Source organism: Idiotropiscis lumnitzeri, chromosome 2, assembly GCF_059441095.1.
Source record: "Idiotropiscis lumnitzeri isolate Australia: NSW breed Sydney's pygmy pipehorse chromosome 2, RoL_Ilum_1.0, whole genome shotgun sequence".
NCBI lineage: Eukaryota > Metazoa > Chordata > Actinopteri > Syngnathiformes > Syngnathidae > Idiotropiscis > Idiotropiscis lumnitzeri.
This window is the reverse complement of record NC_142392.1, coordinates 29,912,260-29,937,856: the sequence shown is the minus strand read 5'-3', so window position 1 is coordinate 29,937,856 and position 25,597 is coordinate 29,912,260. Positions and strand designations below refer to the sequence as shown.

General features: G+C 41.2%; 1 protein-coding gene across 1 annotated transcript in view; it reads left to right on the top strand.

The window, feature by feature from the left end:
* Nucleotides 1-3,201: 3,201 nt before the first annotated feature.
* LOC148342270 (uncharacterized) overlaps nucleotides 3,202-25,597 on the top strand; it is a 35,931-nt gene continuing 13,535 nt past the window's right edge. Inside the window, exons 1-2 of the mRNA XM_088288115.1 lie at nucleotides 3,202-3,325; nucleotides 5,191-5,915. Coding sequence (XP_088144241.1) covers nucleotides 3,202-3,325; nucleotides 5,191-5,915 — 849 coding nt within the window. The remainder of the gene's footprint in view (nucleotides 3,326-5,190; nucleotides 5,916-25,597) is intronic.

Sequence of the window (25,597 nt, the reverse complement as noted above, 5' to 3'; positions counted from 1 at the left end):
GCAAAGGTATAGCTCACACAGAGGCGGCGGTGCAATGTGGCCGTTAATGTATAACATTAGCAGCAGACATTCAGAATCAGCAAACCTATGCGAATATACACAGTATATACGTAAATACACAAGTCCCCATGTGTATATACACACTTACATCCCACAACATTTACAAGTGTAAGGAAACACTCCGAATGTCTGTCTATGGTACAGAGGGAAAATTAATAAAATGCTGCAATGATAAAAAATACTGCTGTCATAACCCGTGTCGGTCATGTCAGTGTTTTTGTTATTATTTTCTTCACCTTCCTGCCATGTGCTCATTCTGTTTATTTAGTCAGCTGAGTGGGACGTTCCCTCCAGCACTCGTTCCCCACCAGCCACGCACCTGTTCCCCGTTACCCTCACACACCTGATGCCCATCTGCTCCCCTAATTACTGGACTATTTGAACACCTCACTCCAACAACTCATTGTCAGTGCATTGCTCCGTTACGGACTGTCACGACCGCTCTCTGATCTCGCCCCCGCTCTCGCCCCCGCTCTCGCCCCCGCTCTCGCCCCCGCTCTCGCCCCCGCTCTCGCCCCCGCTCTCGCCCCCGCTCTCGCCCCCGCTCTCGCCCCCGCTCTCGCCCCCGCTCTCGCCCCCGCTCTCGCCCCCGCTCTCGCCCCCGCTCTCGCCCCCGCTCTCGCCCCCGCTCTCGCCCTCTAGCATTTGTCCCTGTCCTTGTTCCTCACTCTTGTGATCCAGTTTGCCACGTTAAGTTCGTCTTTCTTATTTTGCACCCTGCCCCGTTGTCTGTCATTATTTTGGTCCCCGAATAAATTGCTTAAGTTACACCTTCTCCAGCTTCCTCGCATTCTGGGTCCACCTCCTCCTCGCCGACCAGCGACCCTGACAACTGCAATGATAAGACGATTGCAATAAATGAAGGATTGTATTATGATTGCTGGCATTATTTTAAACACTTACAGGACAGAAGGTCAATTATTTAATTTAGCAGGTTCATATTTACGGAATATGTTAAACATTGATGAAACAAAAAGCATTTATCAGATGAAAGTAGAAGCACGGGTCACAAGAATAACTGGGATTGTAGTCCTGTTTTCTGATTTATTATATTTTTCTCATATGCTAAATTTATAGTACTTAGTTTAAATGTGTGAACTTTATTGAAATTTTGGGTAGTGAGAACAAATTTGCACACATAGCATTTCCATGACTTGCATTCACATTCACAGCACTTCGTGGTCAAATACGACGAAGCACATTCTCCACATTGGCTGTAGAGATGCAAACATACCAAATTGGGCACTGGAGGACTCACGCAGACGCTATAAAAAAACACATTCTGAAAGACGGAACAATTGGAGATCAGAGCACATGCACATACGCATGCATAAACACAGACACACCCTTACACCTGCACATACACGTATACCTGCATACACACGCACACATGCACACCGACAAGATTCCAGAGCAATGCCAGCTGGAGAGACGGAGAGACTGCCCGCCGGAGAAGGCCAGCCTTGGCGTGCCAGTCTTGGGGACAAGACAGGAATCAACTATCCAGACGATGACTAACCTGGGGAGGACCTTCCCTTGGACGTGGACCCGTGCCGTGGGAGGGAGCGAGGACGAACGATTCAACTGATTCAACCTACATTACTCTTGACATAAAAAACTCCAATAAAAACTGAAGCTGGGCTGAAAGATGGTGCACATTTTTTGACTGTGCTCGCCCGAGTGCAGTTTCTCGTGAGATTAAGAAAAAGCCACCCAGATATCTGTCTTTGTACTATTTCCTGAACTCCAGAAATGGAAGAAACTAAATATCGGAACTCTAATCAGTTGTTGAGTCTTTATTTGACCCTTTTCTTCTTGAGTACAAAAACTGAACACGCATTGGCGTAAGTTTGGCTTTTAAAAGTTGCTTTACTAAATACTTCTCATTTCCACGGTGACTCAACTCCAACAATACTAAAGCTGTTGCTTTATGTTAGTCATATAGAATTTTTGTTTAAAATCCCCCTGGCTCTTCTTTTTGTCTTTTCTATATTATGTACGTATTAATAACTGTGTTTGTTAATGTTAATAAAGTTTTTGGCAAAAAACGTATTAGTAAATATTTATCATGTCAGTGATGGTGGAGTGGTACACTCGCCTGAGTTGTGTACAGGCAGCGTGGGTTCAGTTCCCTCTCAGTGACGGTGTCTATGTCTGCCCTGTGACTGGCTGGCGACCAGTTCAGGGTGTAGTACGCCTTTCGCCGGTAGTCAGCTGGGATAGGCTCCAGTACTCTCCCGCGACCCTGTTCAGGATAAGTGGTGTGGATAATGACATGACATGACAAATATTTGTCATCTCATCAATATTTGCACAACAGAGTACTGAGCTTCGAGATCCTCACGATAATAGTTCTCGAAATTATATTTCTTATCAATGTAGGTTAGTGAAGGGATATTTTATTGACAATCTAATCTCAATATACAAAGACAGAAAAAAAATTGGTGGTGGGGGGGCGCGAATCTTTTTCTTCTTGGTAGGGGCGGGCGTGAAATAATTGAGAAGCACTGCTAGAATATGCAGACATTATATTCATACAATCTTGCAGCCCGAGTGAACCACAGCATTGTTGTAAATTCGGTAGGAGAAACGTAACCTTCCCATTGCTATTCCAGCAGCGGCTTCTCCGGGCATAGGGGGGAAGTGACGTCGGAGCTGACTCGCTTTTGTGGCGTTATTTTAATTATTTTGTTACATTTTTTTTATCAACCGAATTAAAATATTACATAGAATATATATTAAAAGAGAACAGCCAGGTGTAAAAACAAACACAGAGGCAAAGAAATATATTTGAAAAATACGTGCTTAAAGCATGACGTCATTAGCAAGCGCGCAGCTTCCGAAGGACCTCGACCACATCCACCGAGCCGTCCACGCCGGAACAAAAGCAGTCCACCGCTAAATTCTTCTTATTTAGTGTGGAACTGACTGTAATTTTCTCATAGGATGTCCAGTGCTACTCTAAAGGACTACGACATAATTCATTAAGTATTTGTGTCCCGATAACCTCATCTTCGCGCGTTGATGCTTTTCGGCGTAGTTAGCTTAGCTTGTTAGCTAGCTAGCCGCTAACAAAAAGAGGCACATGACTCATCGCCAAGCAGAGATCAAGTGCGGATTTTTTGGAATTATCATTTGAAAATGTGTGAAAGAACGACACCCAAGTACAAAGAGGAACTTTGTGGAATAAAAGAAGAGAACGAGCAACATCTTCAATCGCTGGGCGAAGTTTGCAACCAGCCTCGTGTTGTGCTACACAAGGCAGGTTTGTACACGTCTAACTCTCATTTGCTTTGTATAGAACGACTTTCGATCGTTAGAAATATGCATCACACGTTCAAGGATATTGTCGTTTTATTTCTAAATATTGCCTTTTACTTGTCGGTTTGCTGAACATTTGTTGATGCCAAATTAAATCAGTGCAGAAAATAAATGCCAAAGAATAACCAATAGTGGGAGGTGAACTCCATGTTTTTCCCAGTATAAAATTTGAACTGATTATTTAACATTTTACATTTTCTGGTTTTTATATCTTGTTCAAGCGATTCCTTACGGAAAGAATTCTGCTTGAATCTAAAATATATGCACACTGCGGCGAAAACATTAATGGCGGTTGATCAATTTTAGTGGATAAAACACAAAATATTATGTATCTTTTTTAATAATAATAATAATAATAATAATAATAATAATATTCCCTTTATTAGTCCCACAATGGGGAAATTCGAGATTCGAACCCAGGCCTCCTGGGGAGACTGGGTCCTGAACGCGGCGCCTTAGACCACTCGGCCATCCTGGCAGCCAAAAAAAATCAAGTACGTATTGGTCTTATTTATTTATTTATTTATTAACTTTGTGCTGGCTTCGTCGGGTGTAAGTCAAGTTTTGTGCATGTGCGCATAGTTTCACCTCATCCAAACATTTAAAATTCATTTAATGCATCCATCCAGGGTTGCACGGATCTCATCAGTGAACAAGCGCATGCTGCAAGGAATGCATCTGCATCTTTGGCTTACTATGCGCTTAAAAAGGGAGAGCGTCACAACCCCCTTTTCCACCAACAAGTCCAGGAACATTTAGTTCCTGGTAATAAAGTTCCTGGTAATAAAGTTCCTGTGGCCCAGGTGGTTTGCATCTCGACTGCAACTCATAGTTCCTGATAATGTATGCAAAAGACAATGATGGCGTAACGGTAGGAGGTGTTGTGTTACTTTGTTACTCATTACTGACACCCTATGGCTGTTATACATCATTGCAGGTACAAAATAATTCAGTGAACTCATAATATTTTGGTGTATCTTAGTCGAATTTTAATACATATTGGATGACTTTAAAATATACAGTCATTATTCAAATATGTCAACATAAAAGTCAGAGTGAAAGTGTTGTTGCTTAATTTATGTGTAGGGGTTTTGACTCTTCGAACGTTAATTTTGTTTTAAAGTTTATTTAGAAACAGAAATTTTCTAAAAACGTAAAAAGGGGAATGTTGGAACGTACTAGCGGGCTAAATGTCATTTTGGGCAAAAAAAAAAAAAAACTTAAATCATGCAATAAATAGCGACTATGATTCCAGGGCCCCTTTAATTCTTTTAGGCATACAGATTATCATGAAAGCAAAAAGTACCCACGATGAAACTATCTCTAAATGCAAAAAGAAATACTTGTAAACATATTTCACTTGAAGGATTCCTATTCTATCAATGACATTTTGTTGCGATGGCCCCCAGTGGTCTGCATCAATATGTTAGGGTCCCACAACAGGTGTTCCATCAGACGCACACGATAGCCTGTGTGTGCTAACTTCAGCTCGCTTCCAGAAACGTCTGTGACTATGTCAGGAATGAAATCGGGCATCAGCCGCAACGTGCTTCCTATTTAAATGCTCTTTTATCACAGTTGTGCTGCTAAACTTTAGCAGCACAACTGTGATAGCAGCTAAAGGGAGGTTTACATCGTAGGATGTAATTTTGTGAAATGCCCCCATGGTCCGGTACAAATCGGGGTCGCACGCATTGATTCGTGTTCGGCAGGCACAAGTCAAGGTAGCAGGGTAGAAACAATATAAGACAAAGTCGCCGCCTGAGGTTTGACTTGGCCAAACCAAATTTGTCTTTTTGTGTCCTGCAGACGTCAGTGAAAACGATCTCCTTTCTGTGAAAGAGGAGCCAGACTGGACTCACATCAAAAAGGAGGAGGAGGAGGAGGAGATCAACAAGTCACCAGTGATCGTTGTCCATATAAAGACTGACGATGAAAACAAGGATGAGAGTGAGGACAAGAGAGGGGCGGAGCCTCCAAGCAGCAGCTCAAGTCATCACGTGACAACAGAAGGCCGGGAGGAAGGATACAACCTCTACGTGGTCTCCCGGACGAGTCGGCGGTCCCCCGTCGACGACGAATGTATCCTGCCGGCACCCATATTACCCCACGACTCGGTCCGGAGGACCGGTCAGGGAGAGGGCGCCGCCACTATCTCCTGCCACCTTTTGGCTATGGCTCCTGCGGTGCCCCCGACTCATTCCTCTCCGGCAGAGGATTTTCGGCGACGCACCTACCCCTCACAAAGGCCTCTCCACCGAGCCGCACAAGGTGATTGCGCTAGCTGGGCGAACCTTGGGAGGTTCCGCCCAGGCGCCAGCCCAACAACAACAACAGAAGGTGATGAAGACCACTGGGGGCCATCACAAGCACATAATGAGGACACATTATCAGACGCTCATGACGATGATGATGATGATGATGATGGGCAAGCCAAAGGTGAAAGGGCACATCACACTGACTCATTAACTTCAAAGCTGTCTTTAAAACCGCACACAAGAACACACAGTGGAGAAAAACCTATTTCATGCTCAGTTTGTGGCAAGAGTTTCTCTGACAAGTCTAATTTAACAAGCCACACAAGAACACACAGTGGTGAAAAACCTTTTTCTTGCTCGGTTTGCGGCAAAAGCTTCTCTCGAAAGTCTCATTTAGTAAGGCACACAAGAATGCACAGTGGAGAAAAACCTTTTTCATGCTCAGTTTGTGGCAAGAGTTTCTCTGACAAGTCTAATTTAACAAGCCACACAACAACACACAGTGGTGAAAAATCTTTTTCCTGCTCAATTTGTGGAAAATGCTTCTCGAAAAAGACATATTTAACAGAACACACAAGAACACACACTGGAGAAAAACCTTTTTCCTGTTCAGTTTGTGGCAAAAGCTTTTATGTAAAGTCAATTTTAACAGATCACACAAGAACACACACTGGAGAAAAACCTTTTTCCTGCTCAGTTTGTGGCAAGAGTTTCTCTCGGTCTCATTTAATAATTCACACAAGAACGCACAGTGGAGAAAAACCGTTTTCCTGCTCAGTTTGTGCCAAGAGTTTCTCTCAAAAGTCGCGTTTACGAAACCACACAAGAACACACAGTGGAGACAAGCCATTCAGTTGCAGCGTTTGTTCTAAAAAATTCTTCACTAAACAGAGTGCTGAGAGACACGATTGTGCTGGCGAGAATTGCAGCGATCCTTGAAGATTAAAAAAAGAAAAAAAATGAAAGAACCGACTCTTTGTGGTAAGATGTAAATGTGATTTTCAATAAAATATGATGAAATTGAATTTTGCAAAGCTCTTTTATTGACACAAGGCCAATGTGATCAGTGCCAGAAGAAGCAATGTGTCTGAGTGATGATGATTTGTTTTGGTGTTTACATCAAACATGTAAATAAAATTTATTGCCTTTACCTGGAATAACATTTTTTAACATTATGCTTTTCAGTTGTCTTTTTAATCGTACTTAATGGAAAAGGTGTGAGAAGAAACGGTGCTTATGAAATTGGTGCCTTCGACAATCATCAATAAAATCACTTGTTCCACTTGCGCTGTGTGAAAAGGTGAAAAACTAAACTCGTAGTTGAACTATAAAAAGAAACAGAAAGAGAAACGCAAATAGTCTCGGTTTCTCTTTCTAGGTTGAGCTCTATCAAGCATTTGGGGTTTGTTGCTAAGCAGAATCTCACTTCGGAAAAACTATAATTTTGTCAAATATACAAAATACTCTTTTCATGCTATATTATATTTTTTATACTTTGGATCGCTTATATAATGAAATCGGGAAATATTAAAATTTAAAATTGGAAACCACATACAGACTTAATGCAATTAATAAGAAATATAGAAACATTTTATAAATATTGAACACATTGAGAAGAGTTAATCTTGAAATAAATATTGAAATATAAAAAATACTTAGGTATTAAATTAATTCAATAACCCGACCCCGGAATGAGTGGCAGAAAACGGCTTGATGGATGGAATAATTTAAATTGCACACATATTCAAATGAACAAATATGTTCAGAAATATTCAAGTGTGAAATAAAAAGGTTTAAATTAATATTGATAATTTTACATATTAAAATAATTGAATAAATATTGTAGTATTACATAAGCAAGCTTAAATATACATTGAAATAAATAAAAAAAAAAAAAGTTGTGTATTTTTAAATGGCCTAATCTAGATATGGGAAGTATTCTCTTTATGAAACTATGAAGGGACTGGAGCTCACAGAAGTGACCAGTCTTGGTTCTGAAGTTCCGATGTAACCAGATACTGCCCTGAGAGAAAATAGGCCTGAGCATTGTTTATGGTGGGGGCAATTCTCTCGCCAGGTCAGTGACCTTCCAGAGTATGAGAGGAATTTAAGGTGGTCACGAGTAGACTGGTCGTATCAAAGGGGAGACGCATCTGCTCTCCCTCTGGGGGACTTTTGGAGGGAAATCCCGAAGACTAGCGGGATGGGAATGCATATGCAACAAGGGAAAATTAGATATTCATGTCCTATTTGGGCATTCCCTATAAGAAGGGAATGTCTGAGAGGGGGTTCGCACGTTTTTGGGGAGACTTCTTTTGACATCAGCATGTGACGAGAATAAAATCTTTCTTCTTTCTTTTGTTCTTTTCCATCACCAATCCAGCCTTGCTCGGCTGCCTCTCCTGAAGGCAGCAAGGACCCACACTTCAAAGACAAAATATACTACATATTGAAAGAAAAATAATACTCAAATATTGAAATAAGTATAGAATTGAATGAATAAACAACAAAGAAATAAATACCTCCTGGAAAATATCATTATTTATCAACAATTGTCAACATTTTTCTTTCTTGCACATTCTTCAGCAATTGTAATTTTATTTTTTTTTATTTTACTTTTTAAGTTACTTCAGTGCATTTCACACCTGTGCCTTCGGGGAATTCCTACTTTGTTCTACTTGAATAAATCCCCATCAAAATACCATCATTTATATAGGGCTGGAAAGCGGTGAAGGTGGATTCTTAAAACGCTGACAAGGGAAAAGGTTGGGTAACAAGGATTTATTTTGACCGGCAAATGACAATCAATACACGATAGGCAAGGTAACTTGCTATGAATAATACTTTGGTATCTATAATTATCGTCGCCAGAAGACGAGAACGAAAAGCGCTGGTGGAGAGAACTCACACCAGGAAAATCAAAACGAGGAACAGAAAAAGCTTGCAACCCAAGAAAACCGAAAACGACGGAGTCCTTCCACAAAAGGGTAAGGTTAGATCCAATGCACGAAGCGAGAACAGAAAGCGAGCCGAAACGTAGCTGAAACATAAAACACATCAAAAACTTACAAAGACCATACACGGGGAAACTTGGGCGAAGACTGTAGCTAGTGATGGGTCCAGCGACACCGAGGCCTCGATGCGCGCGCCGAGCTTCCAGGGCAAACCCCGTGTCGGTGCGCGTACCGCTTTAAGAAAGTCACGTGACCACTGCCGGAATGGTGTCGACACGGCGGTCGCGCGCCAAACTGTGTTCATAAGGAAACGCATCTGTCAACAGGATGGACGCTCAAAACAAGCATCGAGTTATTGGCGCGTTACTTTGCATTAAATATCCGCAAGATGGCAGACGTCACTGTTGATGCGCACTCAGAGGTGCAGTGCTATATGTCAGCAGGACACGTTGCACGTACGGAAGACCCGCTCTTATACTGGAAGTCCATGGAGGCAACGTTCCCTCACCTATTTATATTAGCCACACAGGCGTTGTGCACACCGGCCTCTTCAGTGCCTTGTGAGAGGATCTTCTCAAAGGCGGGGGAAATTGCCTCAAAAAAAGAAATAGACTGAATAACAAAACGCTGGAGAAACTAATTTCTTTTGAATAAAAATCTTTAATTACAATGCGTCCATTGTCATTCACAACACTTTTACTTGGGCATTCAGACAGATGTTCTCTTAATTTATCAACTGCGTCTCGAATATCAAAGATTTTTTTAATGAAATTGCATGTATGTAAAAATAATGTGAAAGGAAATGCCTAATCAGAATCAGAAATCCCTTTGTCATTGTACTCAAGTGTGCAACGAGATTAGAGAGCTCCCCTCTCCAGTGCAATACAACAATAATTCAGTTAAATATATAAATTAGATAAGAGAATAATTAGTGCGATGGAAAGTAATAAGAAATAGGATATATAAAAACACATCACGTCGCTAATCAATGGAATTGGATAAAATTAGTTTGACAGATCAGTGTCAGATGACCCTGTCAAATGTTTCCTGCAAGTCCACCAGGTGTCAGTATTCAGCAACACAGTGTCAACACAGTGTCAATACATTGTGTCACTGTGTCGAAACGATACAGGATGCCTCATCTACCCATCACTAGTATCTATAATTATTGTCGCCAGAAGACGAGAACGAAAAGCGCTGGTGGAGAGAACTCACACCAGGAAAATCAAAACGAGGAACAGAAAAAGCTTGCAACCCAAGAAAACCGAAAACGACGGAGTCCTTCCACAAAAGGGTAAGGTTAGATCCAATGCACGAAGCGAGAACAGAAAGCGAGCCGAAACGTAGCTGAAACATAGAACACATCAAAAACTTACAAAGACCATACACGGGGAAACTTGGGCGAAGACTGTAGCGAAGGCACATGGGCACGAGCAAATTCGGTCAATAATCCGACGCGAGTGTGTCCGCGTCGATGGCTTAAAATAGTCCGTGACTCATTAACTTCATTGGTCGCAGCTGTGTGGCTCGTGAACGCTTCTCGCTCGCGGCCGAGTCCCAAAGAAGCGCGCCGTCGGGCACGCCCACTCAGCTGCAACAAATACACATGGATCGTGACAATGACACATCGGCTGGACAAATAATATCCAGAAACACACTTACGCACCACTGAGTGAGTGTTGGACGATATAGCTTCTCTTGAAAGGTCCGACTTGAAAATGTCCTTGCAAGTGGATCTGCAATTAAATCCACACTTTTCCCTCCTTCGGCCATTGTGTTTTAAAAAAAGCAAGAATATATTTTAGATTTTCGAACGGTCGCCAATTACGATTTTTGGGTGTGTTCATTCGGCATAGCGCCGCCCCCTCACGAGTGAGTATCCAATCACAAAACGCGTTCATCACCCTCAGCATAAGGCCAGCGAGAAGGCTCACTGTAACCAACTCGTGATCTAATTGGTTTTCGCAACTGTCTAACAAATATGAAAGCTCATTGACTTTGACAGAAGAGATGCCCGCACTGTAAATGATGGCAACGAGGCTCTTGTCTAGCAACACGTTTTAATGGCGATACCACTGTCAGGTTTAAAAGGTCCTGACGCCTTCATTAGACTGAATTAAATGCAGAGAACCAGAGGAATAACCAGGGAAGGTTTTGTCTTTTCTCCATCGCGATGGGAGGAGAAGCCAGGAAGTGAAGTAGACGTCTTGCCAGTTCACTCTCCCGCACTCTCACTGACTCCTTCGCCCATCCCTCTGGACTTTATTCAGAGAAAAACGAAACCTATGGAAAGTGAAACCCAAACAAGCGTGTGGGTGTGCGCATGCGTGCTGAAGCAATGATGTGCGTGTCTGTGAGTGTGTGTGTAATTATCATTGTTACAAATAGTGTATAAAAAACATGATTAAAAATACACAAACTATTTACATACTCTCACATTTCCCCCCTGTTTGTCGGATTTAAATCATGTCCATACGGCTTTAAGATGAGTCATCAGGGAATAAAACATATAAAAATACATTTCAATGTGCCTAGTGAAAAATAACAAAGCTGTCTCCACGCAGAGCTTGTCTCTGGGGGACTCGATGCAGGCCCCTTGCCTCGCTGTAGGAGGAGACAGCCGTCTTTACCTCCCGGATCTTCGTGTGTGGGGCTTGGGCGACAAGTCCATATTCATTTTACGTTTCAGTGTCCAGTTTGAGTTCGTCATTGTCCAGTTCGAGTTTGTCATACTCAACATCAATCAGATTGTAATGTTACTTTTGGGCAACAAACATGCAATTAATCATCATTTTTGTCATAAAAATAATGCAACAAAAACAGACTACACATAACAAAAAATGAAAACCATAATTATCCCGATATATATTGTGTCTTTCAAATTCTTCATAGTGGTCATAACATCAATAATTGTTTCATTTTTAAAACTTTAAATGCAATTATGTTCTTCAATCAAGGTTCAAATTTCTTTATGTACGTCATTAATTTCCAAACCATATCTAATATTTTTATTCTGTGGCTTCAACATTCGTATCTGTGGCTGGTGGTGTGGTTCTGATGTGCGTGTGGTCCGAGATTGTGACTCAGGTGGACTCCTGTTCGAGGGATTCGCGTTGCTAGGCCTTTAGCTGGAAACCGGTGAAGTTTGTACTGCAACTGGTGGATCCAGCTGCCACGCCCCGCGACCTTTGCTGCGTCGGGGTCACCGCCATCATCTGGCGAGGGCCATCTCAGCATTCACTTCCCCCCAACGAAGTCGTTTCAACACCTTGAAGAAGAGTTGGTCTCCCACACGGACGTAATTTCTGTAAATCAGAACAACACTTGACCAGTATTGGCGTCTTTTGGATCTTTTTCGGTCAAACATGTTTTTCGTTGGTGGTTCTGATGAACCTGAGAGTCTATAGGGGATAGTGTCCTTCCTTCGGCTGGCATTGTCCTCATTGCTGTGATTGAAACACAGTCTGGCCATTGTCTCTTTTTTTTTTTTTTTTTTTTCCATTAGTGCGTTCCACAAGTCCTGCAGACTGTATGCGCAGTGACGCTTTGAGTCCATTTTTTAACAACTGTCCCACTTGTTACAACATCATTCACAAAATGCATCATTTTCACTTCAAATCACTTCTGGAAATTCCAAATGTCAGGATAATTTGATTACACAACACTTTTCCCAATCGTTTTTAAGCATCAGCATGTGTTGTTGGAAACAACTTGATCCATTTTGAAAACATATCAATCATAGTCAAACAATATTGCAACCCAAACAAATAACACTGTCCAAAAAAAAATTTTTTGTTGAAAAGTCTGTATGTGGGAACAATTCCATATCATATCTCCTCCCTGTTGAGGCACGACGTCTGCTCGTGTCTCACTCAATGTTTGCATCATTGTCCACCCAATGTGCATGTTCAATTAGTGGTGCCTTTTTCCCTGGCCTGAGATCAACTTGTCAAGTTGATTTACTGTGTGTGTGCATGTGTGTGCGTGTGTGTGTGTGTGTGTGCTTTCATTAAACCTCTTGTGCTTTGTTGACTCGGGGGTTATGGCTTGGCTCCAGCCTTTATTCAATCGTAATCGTGTCATTTTCTGTCCAGAAAATTTTTTTTTATTTACAAATACTTATTTAGACGTGCTTTATGCACAATTTTACTTTTATCTTTTGTGATTTTTAAAGCACCCGTTCGCCCAAAATCAACAGAACACAAGAACATTTTATCTTGACTGTGAGTTCACATTGTAACCATACAGCTCATACAAGATGGGAAACTCCAAATTTTAATTAGCTCACAACCGCCTACGCTCTTCCTGCTAATCCTAACAATTTCTCTCTTTTACAAGTTATCTGTTGGTATCGCACTACTAATACTCCCATCGCATAAAAGTCAGCGTGATTTCTTCCTACAACCTTGGTTCTCAGACACTTTCTTATCAGTCTGGAAGGTGCACCTGGTCTTCAAGTCCTACACGTCTTAACTCCTCCAGTCGGGAGGAAAATATGTCAAAAAGTCAAGTCCTGGGTTTGGTGAAAATTTGGACGGCTCCACAGTCGTGTGGCGCCTTCTAAATGGTGCGTGGAAAAAGAATGGCGCTGGGCTTAAATGCATCGCACCTTATTAATGTAATGTTACAATTAAATCGCCGTGCAATGTGAATGTCGTGTGATGGAATGTCATTTTTTCATTCCTTAAAGCAGCAGTGAAAGCTCTTGATCACACTCTTAAATGGTTCTCTGCCACGAAATCCAAATTGTTGTGACTAATATGCAAATGGATTCACTTTCCTGTGTTTTTGCAGCAACACAAGTCCATGAAGCCATTTTTTGCAGTCACTGTTTGCCCAAATGGCTTATAATAATAATTTGGTAGTGCGTTAAGATGCTTTGTAAATACAATCTTGCAGTGTATCTCCACAAGTTCCAACATACACAACCCATTTTATGGCCATGATACTGTTGTTTTAAACTCACCCCAAGCCTGTTGGGCTCTTTTTCTGCCGCATAAATTACAGCCCTGAGAGACTTTGGGCTCCAACTTTATCTATGAAAGGTCAGGGACTTAATGGAGGTCATGAAAGTCCCAAGGAAGGCGTTTACACAAAAGTGGTCTGGCAAAGATTTATTACTATTTTTCTTCCCGCTTATCACTGACAATGCGTCCTTTTAAAGTTTTGACTCTTGTTTAAATTCGCCCTTGCTTTCTGATATTAAAGTCCAATTGTCAGTGTATCACGGCCTAATAAGCAAAACGCATGTTGATGTAGAAGTCCTTCTACACACACTTTTTATGTTAGTTTTTTTCTTTCGCCATGTGATCCTCTGTTGCTTCTCTCTTTGTCCTGAAAAGTTATTGCTTATCACAAGACTCTCTGCTTCCTTCTTTTTTAAAATGTTTTCTCTTTTTCTTCCTTCTGCTCAACACGTTCAAGCTTTTTGTGCATAATTTAAAATCTTCTTTTCCATTTTACAAGTTGGCCATTTTAAATTAGGTTGTTTTATCTGAAAAGCCTGTAATTCTCTTTTTCCTTTTTCACATAATCTTCTCTTTTTAAGGCTACCCTCATCCAATATTCTGTTTCCTCAAAGCCATTTGTCTTCATCTTTTTGTGGTCTTTCTTTGTCTTTGCTATGATTGATTTCTGCAATGCGGCTATTTTTCGTGTTTTTAACTGACCATTAAAACCATGTTCAGTTATCCATGCGTCTCAATACTGAATTTTATCAAGATCCTGTTTTTCGATGAACTTCCTTATCTTCACTCATCTTTTTAAACCAACCTAGGCGTCTGGGTTCAATTTCTTTATTTTTCAGAAAACGCACATCAGGCTATTTCTCTCTTTTCTTTTAAGCCTATCCCGTTGTATAAATTATTTTATTTAATTTCAAATTTAAATGAATTTATCTCCTCAAATCATCTTCTTTATTAACTTCTTTTGTAAATTTGGGAATTATTTTTCTCAATAAGATCTCGTCACTCATAAGTAGCCTTTTGTTGGTTACTAATCCTTGATTCCATTTTATCTCTACTTCGTCAATCCTTTTAGCATGATTCCAACCACTTTGATCACTCTCCCTGACATTTAGACACTCAGACAGACACTCAGACAGACACACGGGCCCACAAAACGACACACACAGTTCTCAACACTGAACAACTACAAACAACAATAACATGTTAGTAATAACAGCAACACAATCCATCTTTATCTTTTGCCCATAATAAGTCCTTTAATTCAACTAATATCTCTCATAATTATGTATGTGCAGCCCTATAGGGCCAATGCAGCCTCTGCCACAAATGCACACTGCCACTTATACACGCAGCACATTGAGGTGAACGCTTTTTTGGTTTATCTGTCTTTTTTGGGGGTTTCTCAGGATACAGGGGGCAGTTGCAACCCCCCTCCCCCTTCTTTACCTTCTTAAGATGCCCTTTATTAGTCCCACAATGGGGAAATTCGAGATTCGAACCCAGGCCTCCTGGGGAGACTGGGTCCTGAACGCGGCGCCTTAGACCACTCGGCCATCCTGGCAGCCAACAACTTTCTCTGTCATTCTCAAATACTGGTCCTGTTTATTACCCTTACTGCAGTACATGGGATAAAATACCAAATGGTATTTGTAATCCCCAATCACACCATTCATTCATTTTGCAAACAGTTTTTCCGCAAACATCCACAAGCAAAAACGATCATTCCACATCTGACGTTGTGTGTGTGTGGGGTTTTTTTTTTTTTCTTCAGCTTCTCTGCAAATTCTTCTCTCACTACCCTGAAACCTGATCCTTCAGGCTTGCCCCAGCCAGACCTCTTCTTTGGCTGTTGTCTGTTCTGCTACTTCTCCAAACCCACACACACACACACACACACGCACGCACGCACACACATTCTCACTGACTCAAACTTGTTCCTTTGTTCCTTTGTTCACACACACACAGCTGCACAGCCCCCAAAACACTTCAAATAAAAACCACCGAAAATAATGCCTTATTATTCCCTGAATTTCAATGTGAAATTGTGAGTAAGACCTTCTCCTGATTGCCACTCTTTTCCATTGTCGACACCGGAGGGAACCTTCTAATTTTCGCGGAAACTTTGGCTCCCTTCTCTAGGCGGATCAATCTCTAAAATTTGCTCAGTTTATGGCCAAATTCGCTACCATCGACGCCGAGGAACAAATCAATTTGTTCACCGTGCTATCCGTGTCTAAAATTTGCTCAGTTTCAACGAGTTATGGTCAATTCGCTACCGATGAGTTATGGCCTAATTCGCTACCGATTATTTTTACATAACTCCTTGGACTAGCACGATGCAGTTTTTGTTACCGTACTGACTAAACGGTCGAGGCCCGGCCTCTGCGCGCGCTGTCTTACCCACATAAATCACCCCTTACGAATTGTGTTAATATTTTAAATTTTAAAATGGTGGCACAAAATAATTTGAAAAACAATACCTGATTTCCTCTGGATCAGCCTTGTCCTATCGGCAACCGGCATCCGGGCGGTGCGCCGTCGCAGGAACTTGGAGGCCTCGCTTTCTCAATGTTGAAGCGCTGACGTCAGATTCGATGGCGTCCAAAAGATCCAACGACGACGCCCGTCCGAGTGCGGCTGCCCGCATTCTCCACCAAATAAATGTCAGGTTTAAAACGGCCCTGACGCCTTTTTTACACTGGGAATTATTTAAATAATGATGGCTGAATGTCCAAAGTCAATCAAGCAAAGTTTTATTTTCCAATTTGCGAGTTGGTGAGAGAGAGAGAGCCGGAGGCCGAACAGGCCTGTTCGGCCTCCCACACTCCCTTCATCTGACCCCCTCCTCTGACTCTCCTCCGGACATAAAGAGACAAAGAGGGGGGCTGTCTTCTGGAATTCTAGCAGACAGGCAGGAAACAACCAATCACAACAGACAGTTTAAAACTTCAGCTCGAAGATTCAGAAACTTGAAACCGAATGTGTGTGTGTGTGTGTGGCTGTGCTCATGTGTGCTAAATGAGTGTCTGTGTGTATACAATTATTAGTGATACAAATAGTGTATGAAACATGATTATGAATACACAAAATTGGTGACATATCCTAACAGACTCCAGTCCACTTGGCACAATTGTGAACGTTAATTTGTGTTGTCTTCCCTTTGCTGTCACTTTTAGCCTACAACATCCCTTTGTTTTTATTGGCTGATTGTTGTCGGTTTTCAATTTCACGGCCTTGTCTGTGCCGGTTTCTCTTCAAGTGATTTCAAGTCTTTTTCGTTAATTTTGTTTGCTTTTGCTCCTGTGTCAATTTTAAAAGCAAATAGTGTCACATTGACAAGCAGTGGTGCAATCCATTTATCTTCTTTTACTGCATTAACAGCTTGCTCTGGGTCTCCTCTAATTTGTTGTTGCACCTCGCTTTCATCATATGACACGATTTTGATGAAAAAAGTGTCACTTAGGTCATCACTATCATCTGTGTCTTCCTGCACGGTGTGCACTTTCTTCCTGGTGTAGCACATCTTAGCATAGTGATTTTGCTTTTTACACTTAGCACATGTTCTCCCAAATGCAGGACATCGTTTTGGCTCGTGCATTTCTCCACACTTTTTCCAGCTGAATGGAGCTTGATCATTTTCATTGTTTTTGGTCTTTTTCTTGAATCGCAGTTTACCTTTGCTCGTCACTGCCTTCACGGACTCTGTTTTTTCATAAGATGGCGCTGCTTGGGAAGATAGCACGTGCTGCTTTGCTAGCTCGTTAGCTTGGCAAGTCTTTTTTGCATTTTCCAATGTTAGGTCCGCCTCCCTCAACAGCCTCTCTCTTAGTTTCTTTTCGTTAGTCCCGAACACAATCTGATCCCTTATCATTGAGTTTTTCAGATCACCAAAGTTACAAGACTAAGCTTTAATTTTTGAGATCAGTGGGGAAATTGTCAAAGGACTCACCGGGCTGTTAGAGTCTTGAACGAAACACGTATCTCTCATAAGTTTTGTTTTTCTTAGCTAGACAGTGTTCATCAAATTTTTGTAGGACCTTTTCAAACTTGTCTTTATCTTCGGGTTCATTGAATACCTCGATGGCCTCGGCTCCGGCATTGGTTCTCAAAAGGGCTATTTTTCTTTCGTCCGTTCTGTTTCCGACTCCCACGGCAGCAAGGGAGAGCTGGAATTGTTGCTTGAAAGCCGTACATAATTTCAACAGGAGGTGCTACTGTCAGACCCAAAGTGTATCCTCAACCTGAGCTTCATTCTGTCTTAACTGGGGCCGGTCTGTCATCACTACCAGCAGGTGTACAACGTGAAACTATTCCAACAATACAGAGTGACCAAGCTTCACCAACAACCGATAGTACATCTGATCGTTTGCTTACAGCACTGGAGAAGCAAAATGAAATAACATCTTCACTTTTCAAACAACAATCACTTTTGCTGTTACCCAAACGAGATTTGCAAGTTTTTGATGGAGATCCATTACAATACCTAAGTTTCATAAGAGCCTTTGAACACAACATCGAAGAAATAACTCCTAATCACAAGGACTGTTTGTACTACCTCGAGCAATATACCAGAGGCCAGTCCCTGGATCTGGTCCGAAGCGGTCAACATCTGCCACTTTCTCGTGGATTAATTAAAGCGAAGGCTTTGCTACAAGAACATTTTGGAGATCCGTTTAAAGTAGCTTCTGCATACATGGACAAGGTACTTTCATGGCCTTTGCTAAAGGGAGAAAATCTCAAGGCCTTGCAGGCCTACAGTTTATTGCTTCGTGAATGCTGTAATTCAATGGGAGATTCTGTAGGTGACCTAAACGTGCCCACCAATATGCAAAATATGGTTAAAAAACTGCCTTATGAGCTCAGAGATAAGTGGAGAAGTGTGGTCTGCCATCTGCAAGAAACGTACCATCGCAGAGCCACATTTCATGACATTGTGGAGTTTGTGGAGAAGCAAGTTAAGATTGCAAGTGATCCTCTCTTTGGAGATATACAAGATTTGCCTGCAACAGGAAAAGGAGAGTTTAGAGCTGTGACATTTCGGACTGGTACGAAAGCTAAAGGGAGTAGCTTTGCCACTACAATAGCACCTGTGGAAAAGAAAATGGAGCCTGTAAATAAAATGGAGAAGAACTTACCTGTAAAGGCATGCTTGTTTTGTGGAGCTGGACATTCTTTGGATGTTTGCCTTCTATTGGATAAAAAGACGCAAGTCGAAAAGATGTCTTTTTTGAGGGAAAAAGGAATGTGCTTTGGTTGTTTGTGCATTGGGCACAGAAGCAGAGAATGCAAAGGACGTTTGGTGTGTAGAGTATGCAATAAGAAGCACCCTACCTTGTTGCATATTTATTCCCAAACGAAGCAAATAAGTTCAACACAGGCCGATGTTGATTTAGAAAGTGTCAGAGACGGACGGTGCTGTGGTGTCTGTGAGAGTATGTAAATAGTTTGTGTATTTTTAATCATGTTTTTTATACACTATTTGTATCAATGATAATTACACACACACTCACAGACACGCACATCATTGCTTCAGCACACATGCGCACACCCACACGCTTGTTTTAAGTTTCACTTTCCATAGGTTTCGTTTTTCTTTGAATAAAGTCCAGAGGGATGGGCGAAGGAGCCAGTGAGAGTGCGGGAGAGTGAACTGGCAAGACGTCTACTTCACTTCCTGGCTTCTCCTCCCATCGCGATGGAGAAAAGACAAAACCTTCCCTGGTTATTCCTCTGGTTCTCTGCATTTAATTCAGTCTAATGAAGGCGTCAGGACCTTTTAAACCTGACATTTATTGGTGCCGGTCAACCCGGGAGCCACACCCGGGCGGGCGAACGTCGCTGGATATTTCGGGGGCCAACGAATCTGACGTCAGCGCTTCACCATTTGAAAGCGGGTCCCTGAGCTGCGGCGCGGCCGTCCGCCCGGATGTCGGTTCCCTGTCGGACCAGGCGGATCCGGAGGAAGCCAGGTATTGTTTTTCAAATTATTTTGTGCCACCATTTTAAAATTTTAAATATTAACACAATTCGTAAGGGGTGATTTATGTGAGTAAGGAAGCGCGCGCCGGCCGTTTTGCAGTAGTTCGGTCGAAAAGAAAAGAAACTGGATCGTGCTCGTCTAAGGAGTTATAGAAAAATAATTAGGCCATAACTCATTGAGAAACTGGGTTTCTCGGGAGACAGGGTCTCCCTTACGGAAAGCACGGTTGCGTTGATTGACGGTTCTGCGGTCCGTCTGATAAAAAAAAAGAAGAAAGGAAAAAAACCGGATCGCGTTATTCAAGGAGTTACAAATAGTATTAGGCCGTAACTCATTGAGAAACTGGGTTTCTCGGGAGACTGGGTCTCCCTTACAGATAACGCGGTGGTAAAAAAGAACGTCCTGCGGTACGTCTAAACCGGATCGTGTTGTTTAGGGAGTTACAAAAAGAAGAAATTAGGTCGTAACTCGTTCAAACCGACAGCACGGTAGAGTCTATTAAAAGTTCCTCGGTGTCGATAAATAGAAATTATCGACGACTTAGAGGTCTACTCACAATTTCACATTGAAATTTAGGGAATAATAAGGCATTATTTTTGGTGGTTTTTATTATTTTTATTTGAATATTGTTTGTAGCTGCGCAGCTGTGTGTGTGTGTATGAGGACAAAGAGAAAAAAAAAAGGTGGGGGTTTGAGAAAGAGCGTATGTGCGTGAGGGGGCGTGCGTGCGTGTGTGTGTGTGTGTGTGGGTTTGGAGAAGTAGCTGACCAGACAACAGCAAAAGAAGAGGTCTGGCTGGGCCAAGCCTGAAGGATCAGGTTTCAGGGTAGTGAGAGAAGAATTTGCAGAGAAGCTGAAGAGAAAAAAAAAAAAAAAAAAAAAACCCGCACACACAACACCAGATGTGGAATGATCATTTTGCTGTATGCAAAGTGAGTGAATGGTGTGATTGGGGATTACAAATACCATTTGGAATTTTATCCCGTATAATGCAATAAGGGTTATAAACAGGAATAGTATTTGAGGATGACAGAGAGTGTTGTTGAAGAAGGTAAAGAAGGGGCGGGGTTGCAACTGCCCCCTGCATCCTGAATTACCCCCCCACCACCCACATTATCAGGTAACGCCACATAGAATGAGAACTAGATCAGACAGAACTGCATCGATAAGACAAAAAACCCCCAATAAAAGATAGATAAACCAAAAAAGCGCTCACCTCAATGTGTTGTGTGTATAAGTGGCAGTGTGCATTTGTGGCAGAGGCTGCATTGGCCCTATAGGGCTGCACATGCATAATTATGAGCGATATTAGTTGAATTAAAGGACTTATTATGGGCAAAAGATAAAGATGGATTGTGTTGCTGTTATACTAACATGTTATTGTTGTTTGTAGTTGTTCAGTGTTGAGAACTGTGTGTGTCGTTTTGTGGGCCCGTGTATATGTCTGTGTGTCTGTCTGAGTGTCTGTCTGTGTGTCTAAATGTCAGGGAGAGTGATCAAAGTGGTTGGAATTATGCTAAAAGGATTGATGAAGTAGAGATAAAATGGAATCAAGGATTAGTAACCAACGAAAGGCTACTTATGAGTGACGAGATCTTATTGAGAAAAATAATTCCCAAATTTACAAAAGAAATTAATAAAGAAGATGATTTGAGGAGATAAATTCATTTAAATTTGAAATTAAATAAAATAACTTATACAACGGGATAGGCTTAAAAGAAAAGAGAGAAATAGCCTGATGTGCGTTTTCTGAAAAATAAAGAAATTGAACCCAGACGCCTAGGCTGGTTTAAAAAGATGAGTGAAGATAAGGAAGTTCATAAAAAAAAACAGGATCTTGATAAAATTCAGTATTTAGACTCATGGAAAGCTGAACATAGTTTTAATGGTCAGTTAAAAACACGAAAAATAGCCGCATTGCAGAAATCAATCATAGCAAAGACAAAGAAAGACCACAAAAAGATGAAGAAAAATGGCTTTGAGGAAACAGAATATTGGATGAGGGTAGCCTTAAAAAGAGAAGAGGGTGACAAGAAACAGAAAAGATGAGACATTTGGGCAATACAAAGTGAGAATGACAGCTGTGTTTCAAAACCACAGCGGGCTGCAGGAAGATGGTGATGTGGATGGGGCATTTCAACAGCAGTTGAAGAATGCTTTACATGCAGGATCAAGAGAGGAAATTCATAAGTGGGTGAATAAACATTACATTTGCCTGCCAACAGGTACCCTGGAGGAGTATGTAAATCACGCCCTCCATGCTGAGAAGATAGAAAATAAAAAGAAACAGAGGTCTATAGACACTTTTTATCAGAATAAAGGTCAGAATGTCTTTTATCAAGGTGGAAGAGGCTGAGACAAGGACGCCTTCCCACCGGAGATGATATTTTTTACAGTTGTGGCAGATCAGGACACTTTGCCAGAAACTGCCGTCAACCACACAGGAAGACCACACTAAAAGAAGGCCAGATAGCAAGAAATTGCCTTGAGAAGAAGCAGCCTTCAGCATGACTAAGATAGAAAGATTAAAGAACAGATGAGTTTTTAAATGAAGAGGTTTTCCTAAATTTACAAAAGATATTGGCTTTTGATTAAATGATTGAGCTGAAATAACCGTATTGGTAATGGGACACCAATTACCCTTTTTATGTGACATTGGTGCAGATAGGATTGCTTATAATAAATCAATTTCAAATGATAGGGCAAGTGAGAAAGGGGCCATAGTCAGATTTGCAAGGGGAAAAATGGAACAGAGTAACAGAATTAGAACCTGTGTGGTTGAGGGACCCAGAAGGCCACTGAGTTGGTTGCATGAATTGAAATTAGTTTTATTTTTACAGAATAATGAGAGCCCAAGTTGTGGGGATGTGATTAATTTACAGAAAAAGTTTAGTGATGAGATAATTTATATTTACATGATTCAATTGACAAGATATATCATTTTGATGATGGTTTTTACTTAATTGTATACTTGCGTCACCTTCAGAAAGGGAGAAGTAGGTGTTATGAAATTTTAACAATTGGATGAAGCTTCTGAAAGTGAACATGAGGAATTTTTGCAAAAACATAGGTGTTTCTTGATTTTTTAAATTTTGATTCGAGACATTGGTAGGTTTGAGTGGTTGTGGAAAAACTACAGTGAATTTGGAAATTAGGAGCGGACTGTGGAGAGGCTCCTGTGAGGAGGAGGATAGAAATTAGATTTTGCTTTTTGGTGAATTGAAGAAATAAATATTTTAGATTTCATATTCCAGTTGATGATGTTTATATTAAAGTAGGCCAGAGATGCAATGAAATGCAGAAATATAAATGATACAGGAAAAATTTGGCAAGGGCTATAATTTTCATTAAAGCAGAGAAGAAATTAGAAATTGCAAATAACATTGATGTGTACTTGTCCACTTCGAAGTAGAATTAACATGTTCATTTTGTGATAAGAAATTTGTGATTATGTGAAAAGGGAAAAAGAGAATTACAGGCTTTTCAAATAAAACAACCTAATTTAAATTGGCCAACTTGTAAAATGGAAAAGAAGATTCTAAATTATGCACAAAAAGCTTGAACGTGTTGAGCAGAAGGAAGAAAAAGAGAAAACATTTGAAAAAAAGAAGGAAGCAGAGAGTCTTGTGATAAACAATAACTTTTCAGGACGAAGAGAGAAGCAACAGAGGATCACATGGCGAAAGGAAAAAAAACTAACATAAAAAGTGTGTGTAGAAGGACTTCTACATCAACATGCGTTTTGCTTATTAGGCCGTGATACACTGACAATTGGACTTTAATATCAGAATCAATAGGCAAGGGCGAATTTAAACAAGAGTCAAAACTTTAAAAGGACGCATTGTCAGTGATAAGCGGGAAGAAAAATAGTAATAAAACTTTGCCAGACCACTTTTGTGTAGACACCTTCCTTGGGACTTTCATGACCTCCATTAAGTCCCTGACCTTTCATAGATAAAGTTGGAGCCCAAAGTCTCTCAGGGCTGTAATTTATGCGGCAGAGAAAGAGCCCAACAGGCTTAGGGTGAGTTTAAAACAATAGTATCATGGCCATAAAATGGGTTGTGTATGTTGGAACTTGTGGAGATACACTGCAAGATTGTATTTACAAAGCATCTTAATGCACTACCAAATTATTATTATAAGCCATTTGGGCAAACAGTGACTGCAAAAAATGGCTTCATGGACTTGTGTTGCTGCAGAAACATAGGAAAGTGAATCCATTTGCATATTAGTCACAACAATTTGGATTTCGTGGCAGAGAACCACTTAAGAGTGTGATCAAGAGCTTTCACTGCTGCTTTAAGGAATGAAAAAAAAAAGACATTCCATCACACGACATTCACATTGCACGGCGATTTAATTGTAACATTACATTAATAAGGTGCGATGCATTTAAGCCCAGCGCCATTCTTTTTCCACGCACCATTTAGAAGGCGCCACACGACTGTGGAGCCGTCCAAATTTTCACCAAACCCATGACTTGACTTTTTGACATATTTTCCTCCCGACTGGAGGAGTTAAGACGTGTAGGACTTGAAGACCAGGTGCACCTTCCAGACTGATAAGAAAGTGTCTGAGAACCAAGGTTGTAGGAAGAAATCACGCTGACTTTTATGCGATGGGAGTATTAGTAGTGCGATACCAACAGATAACTTGTAAAAGAGAGAAATTGTTAGGATTAGCAGGAAGAGCGTAGGCGGTTGTGAGCTAATTAAAATTTGGAGTTTCCCATCTTGTATGAGCTGTATGGTTACAATGTGAACTCACAGTCAAGATAAAATGTTCTTGTGTTCTGTTGATTTTGGGCGAACGGGTGCTTTAAAAATCACAAAAGATAAAAGAAAAGTTGCACATAAAACACATCTAAGTAAGTATTTGTAAATAAAAAAAAATTTCTGAACAGAAAATGACACGATTATGATTGAATAAAGGCTGGAGCCAAGCCATAACCCCAGAGTCAACAAAGCACAAGAGGTTTCATGAAAGCACACACACACACACACACACACACACACACCCCCACACACACACACACACACAGTAAATCAACTTGACAAGTTGATTTCAGGCCAGGAAAAAAGGCACCACTAATTGAACATGCACATTGGGTGGACAATGATGCAAACATTGAGTGAGACACGAGCAGACGTCGTGCCTCAACAGGGAGGAGATATCATATGGAATTGTTCCCACATACAGACTTTTCAACAAAAATTTTTTTGGACACTGTTATTTGTTTGGGTTGCAATATTGTTTGACTATGATTGATATGTTTTCAAAATGGATCAAGCTGTTTCCAACAACACATGCTGATGCTAAAAACGATTGGGAAAAGTGTTGTGTAATCAAATTATCCTGACATTTGGAATTTCAAGAAGTGATTTGAAGTGAAAATGATGCATTTTGTGAATGATGTTGTAACAAGTGGGACAGTTGTTAAAAATGGACTCAAAGCGTCACTGTGCATACAGTCTGCAGGACTTGTGGAACGCACTAATGAAAAAAAAAAAAAAAAAAAAAAGGAGACAATGGCCAGACTGTGTTTCAATCACAGCAATGAGGACAATGCCAGCCGAAGGAAGGACACTATCCCCTATAGACTCTCAGGTTCATCAGAACCACCAACGAAAAACATGTTTGACCGAAAAAGATCCAAAAGACGCCAATACTGGTCAAGTGTTGTTCTGATTTACAGAAATTACGTCCGTGTGGAAGACCAACTCTTCTTCAAGGTGTTGAAACGACTCCGTTGGGGGGAAGTGAATGCTGAGATGGCCCTCGCCACATGATGGCGGTGACCCCGACGCTGCAAAGGTCGCGGGGCGTGGCAGCTGGATCCACCAGTTGCAGTACAAGCTTCACCGGTTTCCAGCTAAAGGCCTAGCAACGCGAATCCCTCCCCGAGTCACAATCTCGGACCACACGCACATCAGAACCACACCACCAGCCACAGATACGAATGTTGAAGCCACAGAATAAAAAGATTAGATATGGTTTGGAAATTAATGACGTACATAAAGAAATTTGAACCTTGATTGAAGAACATAATTGCAT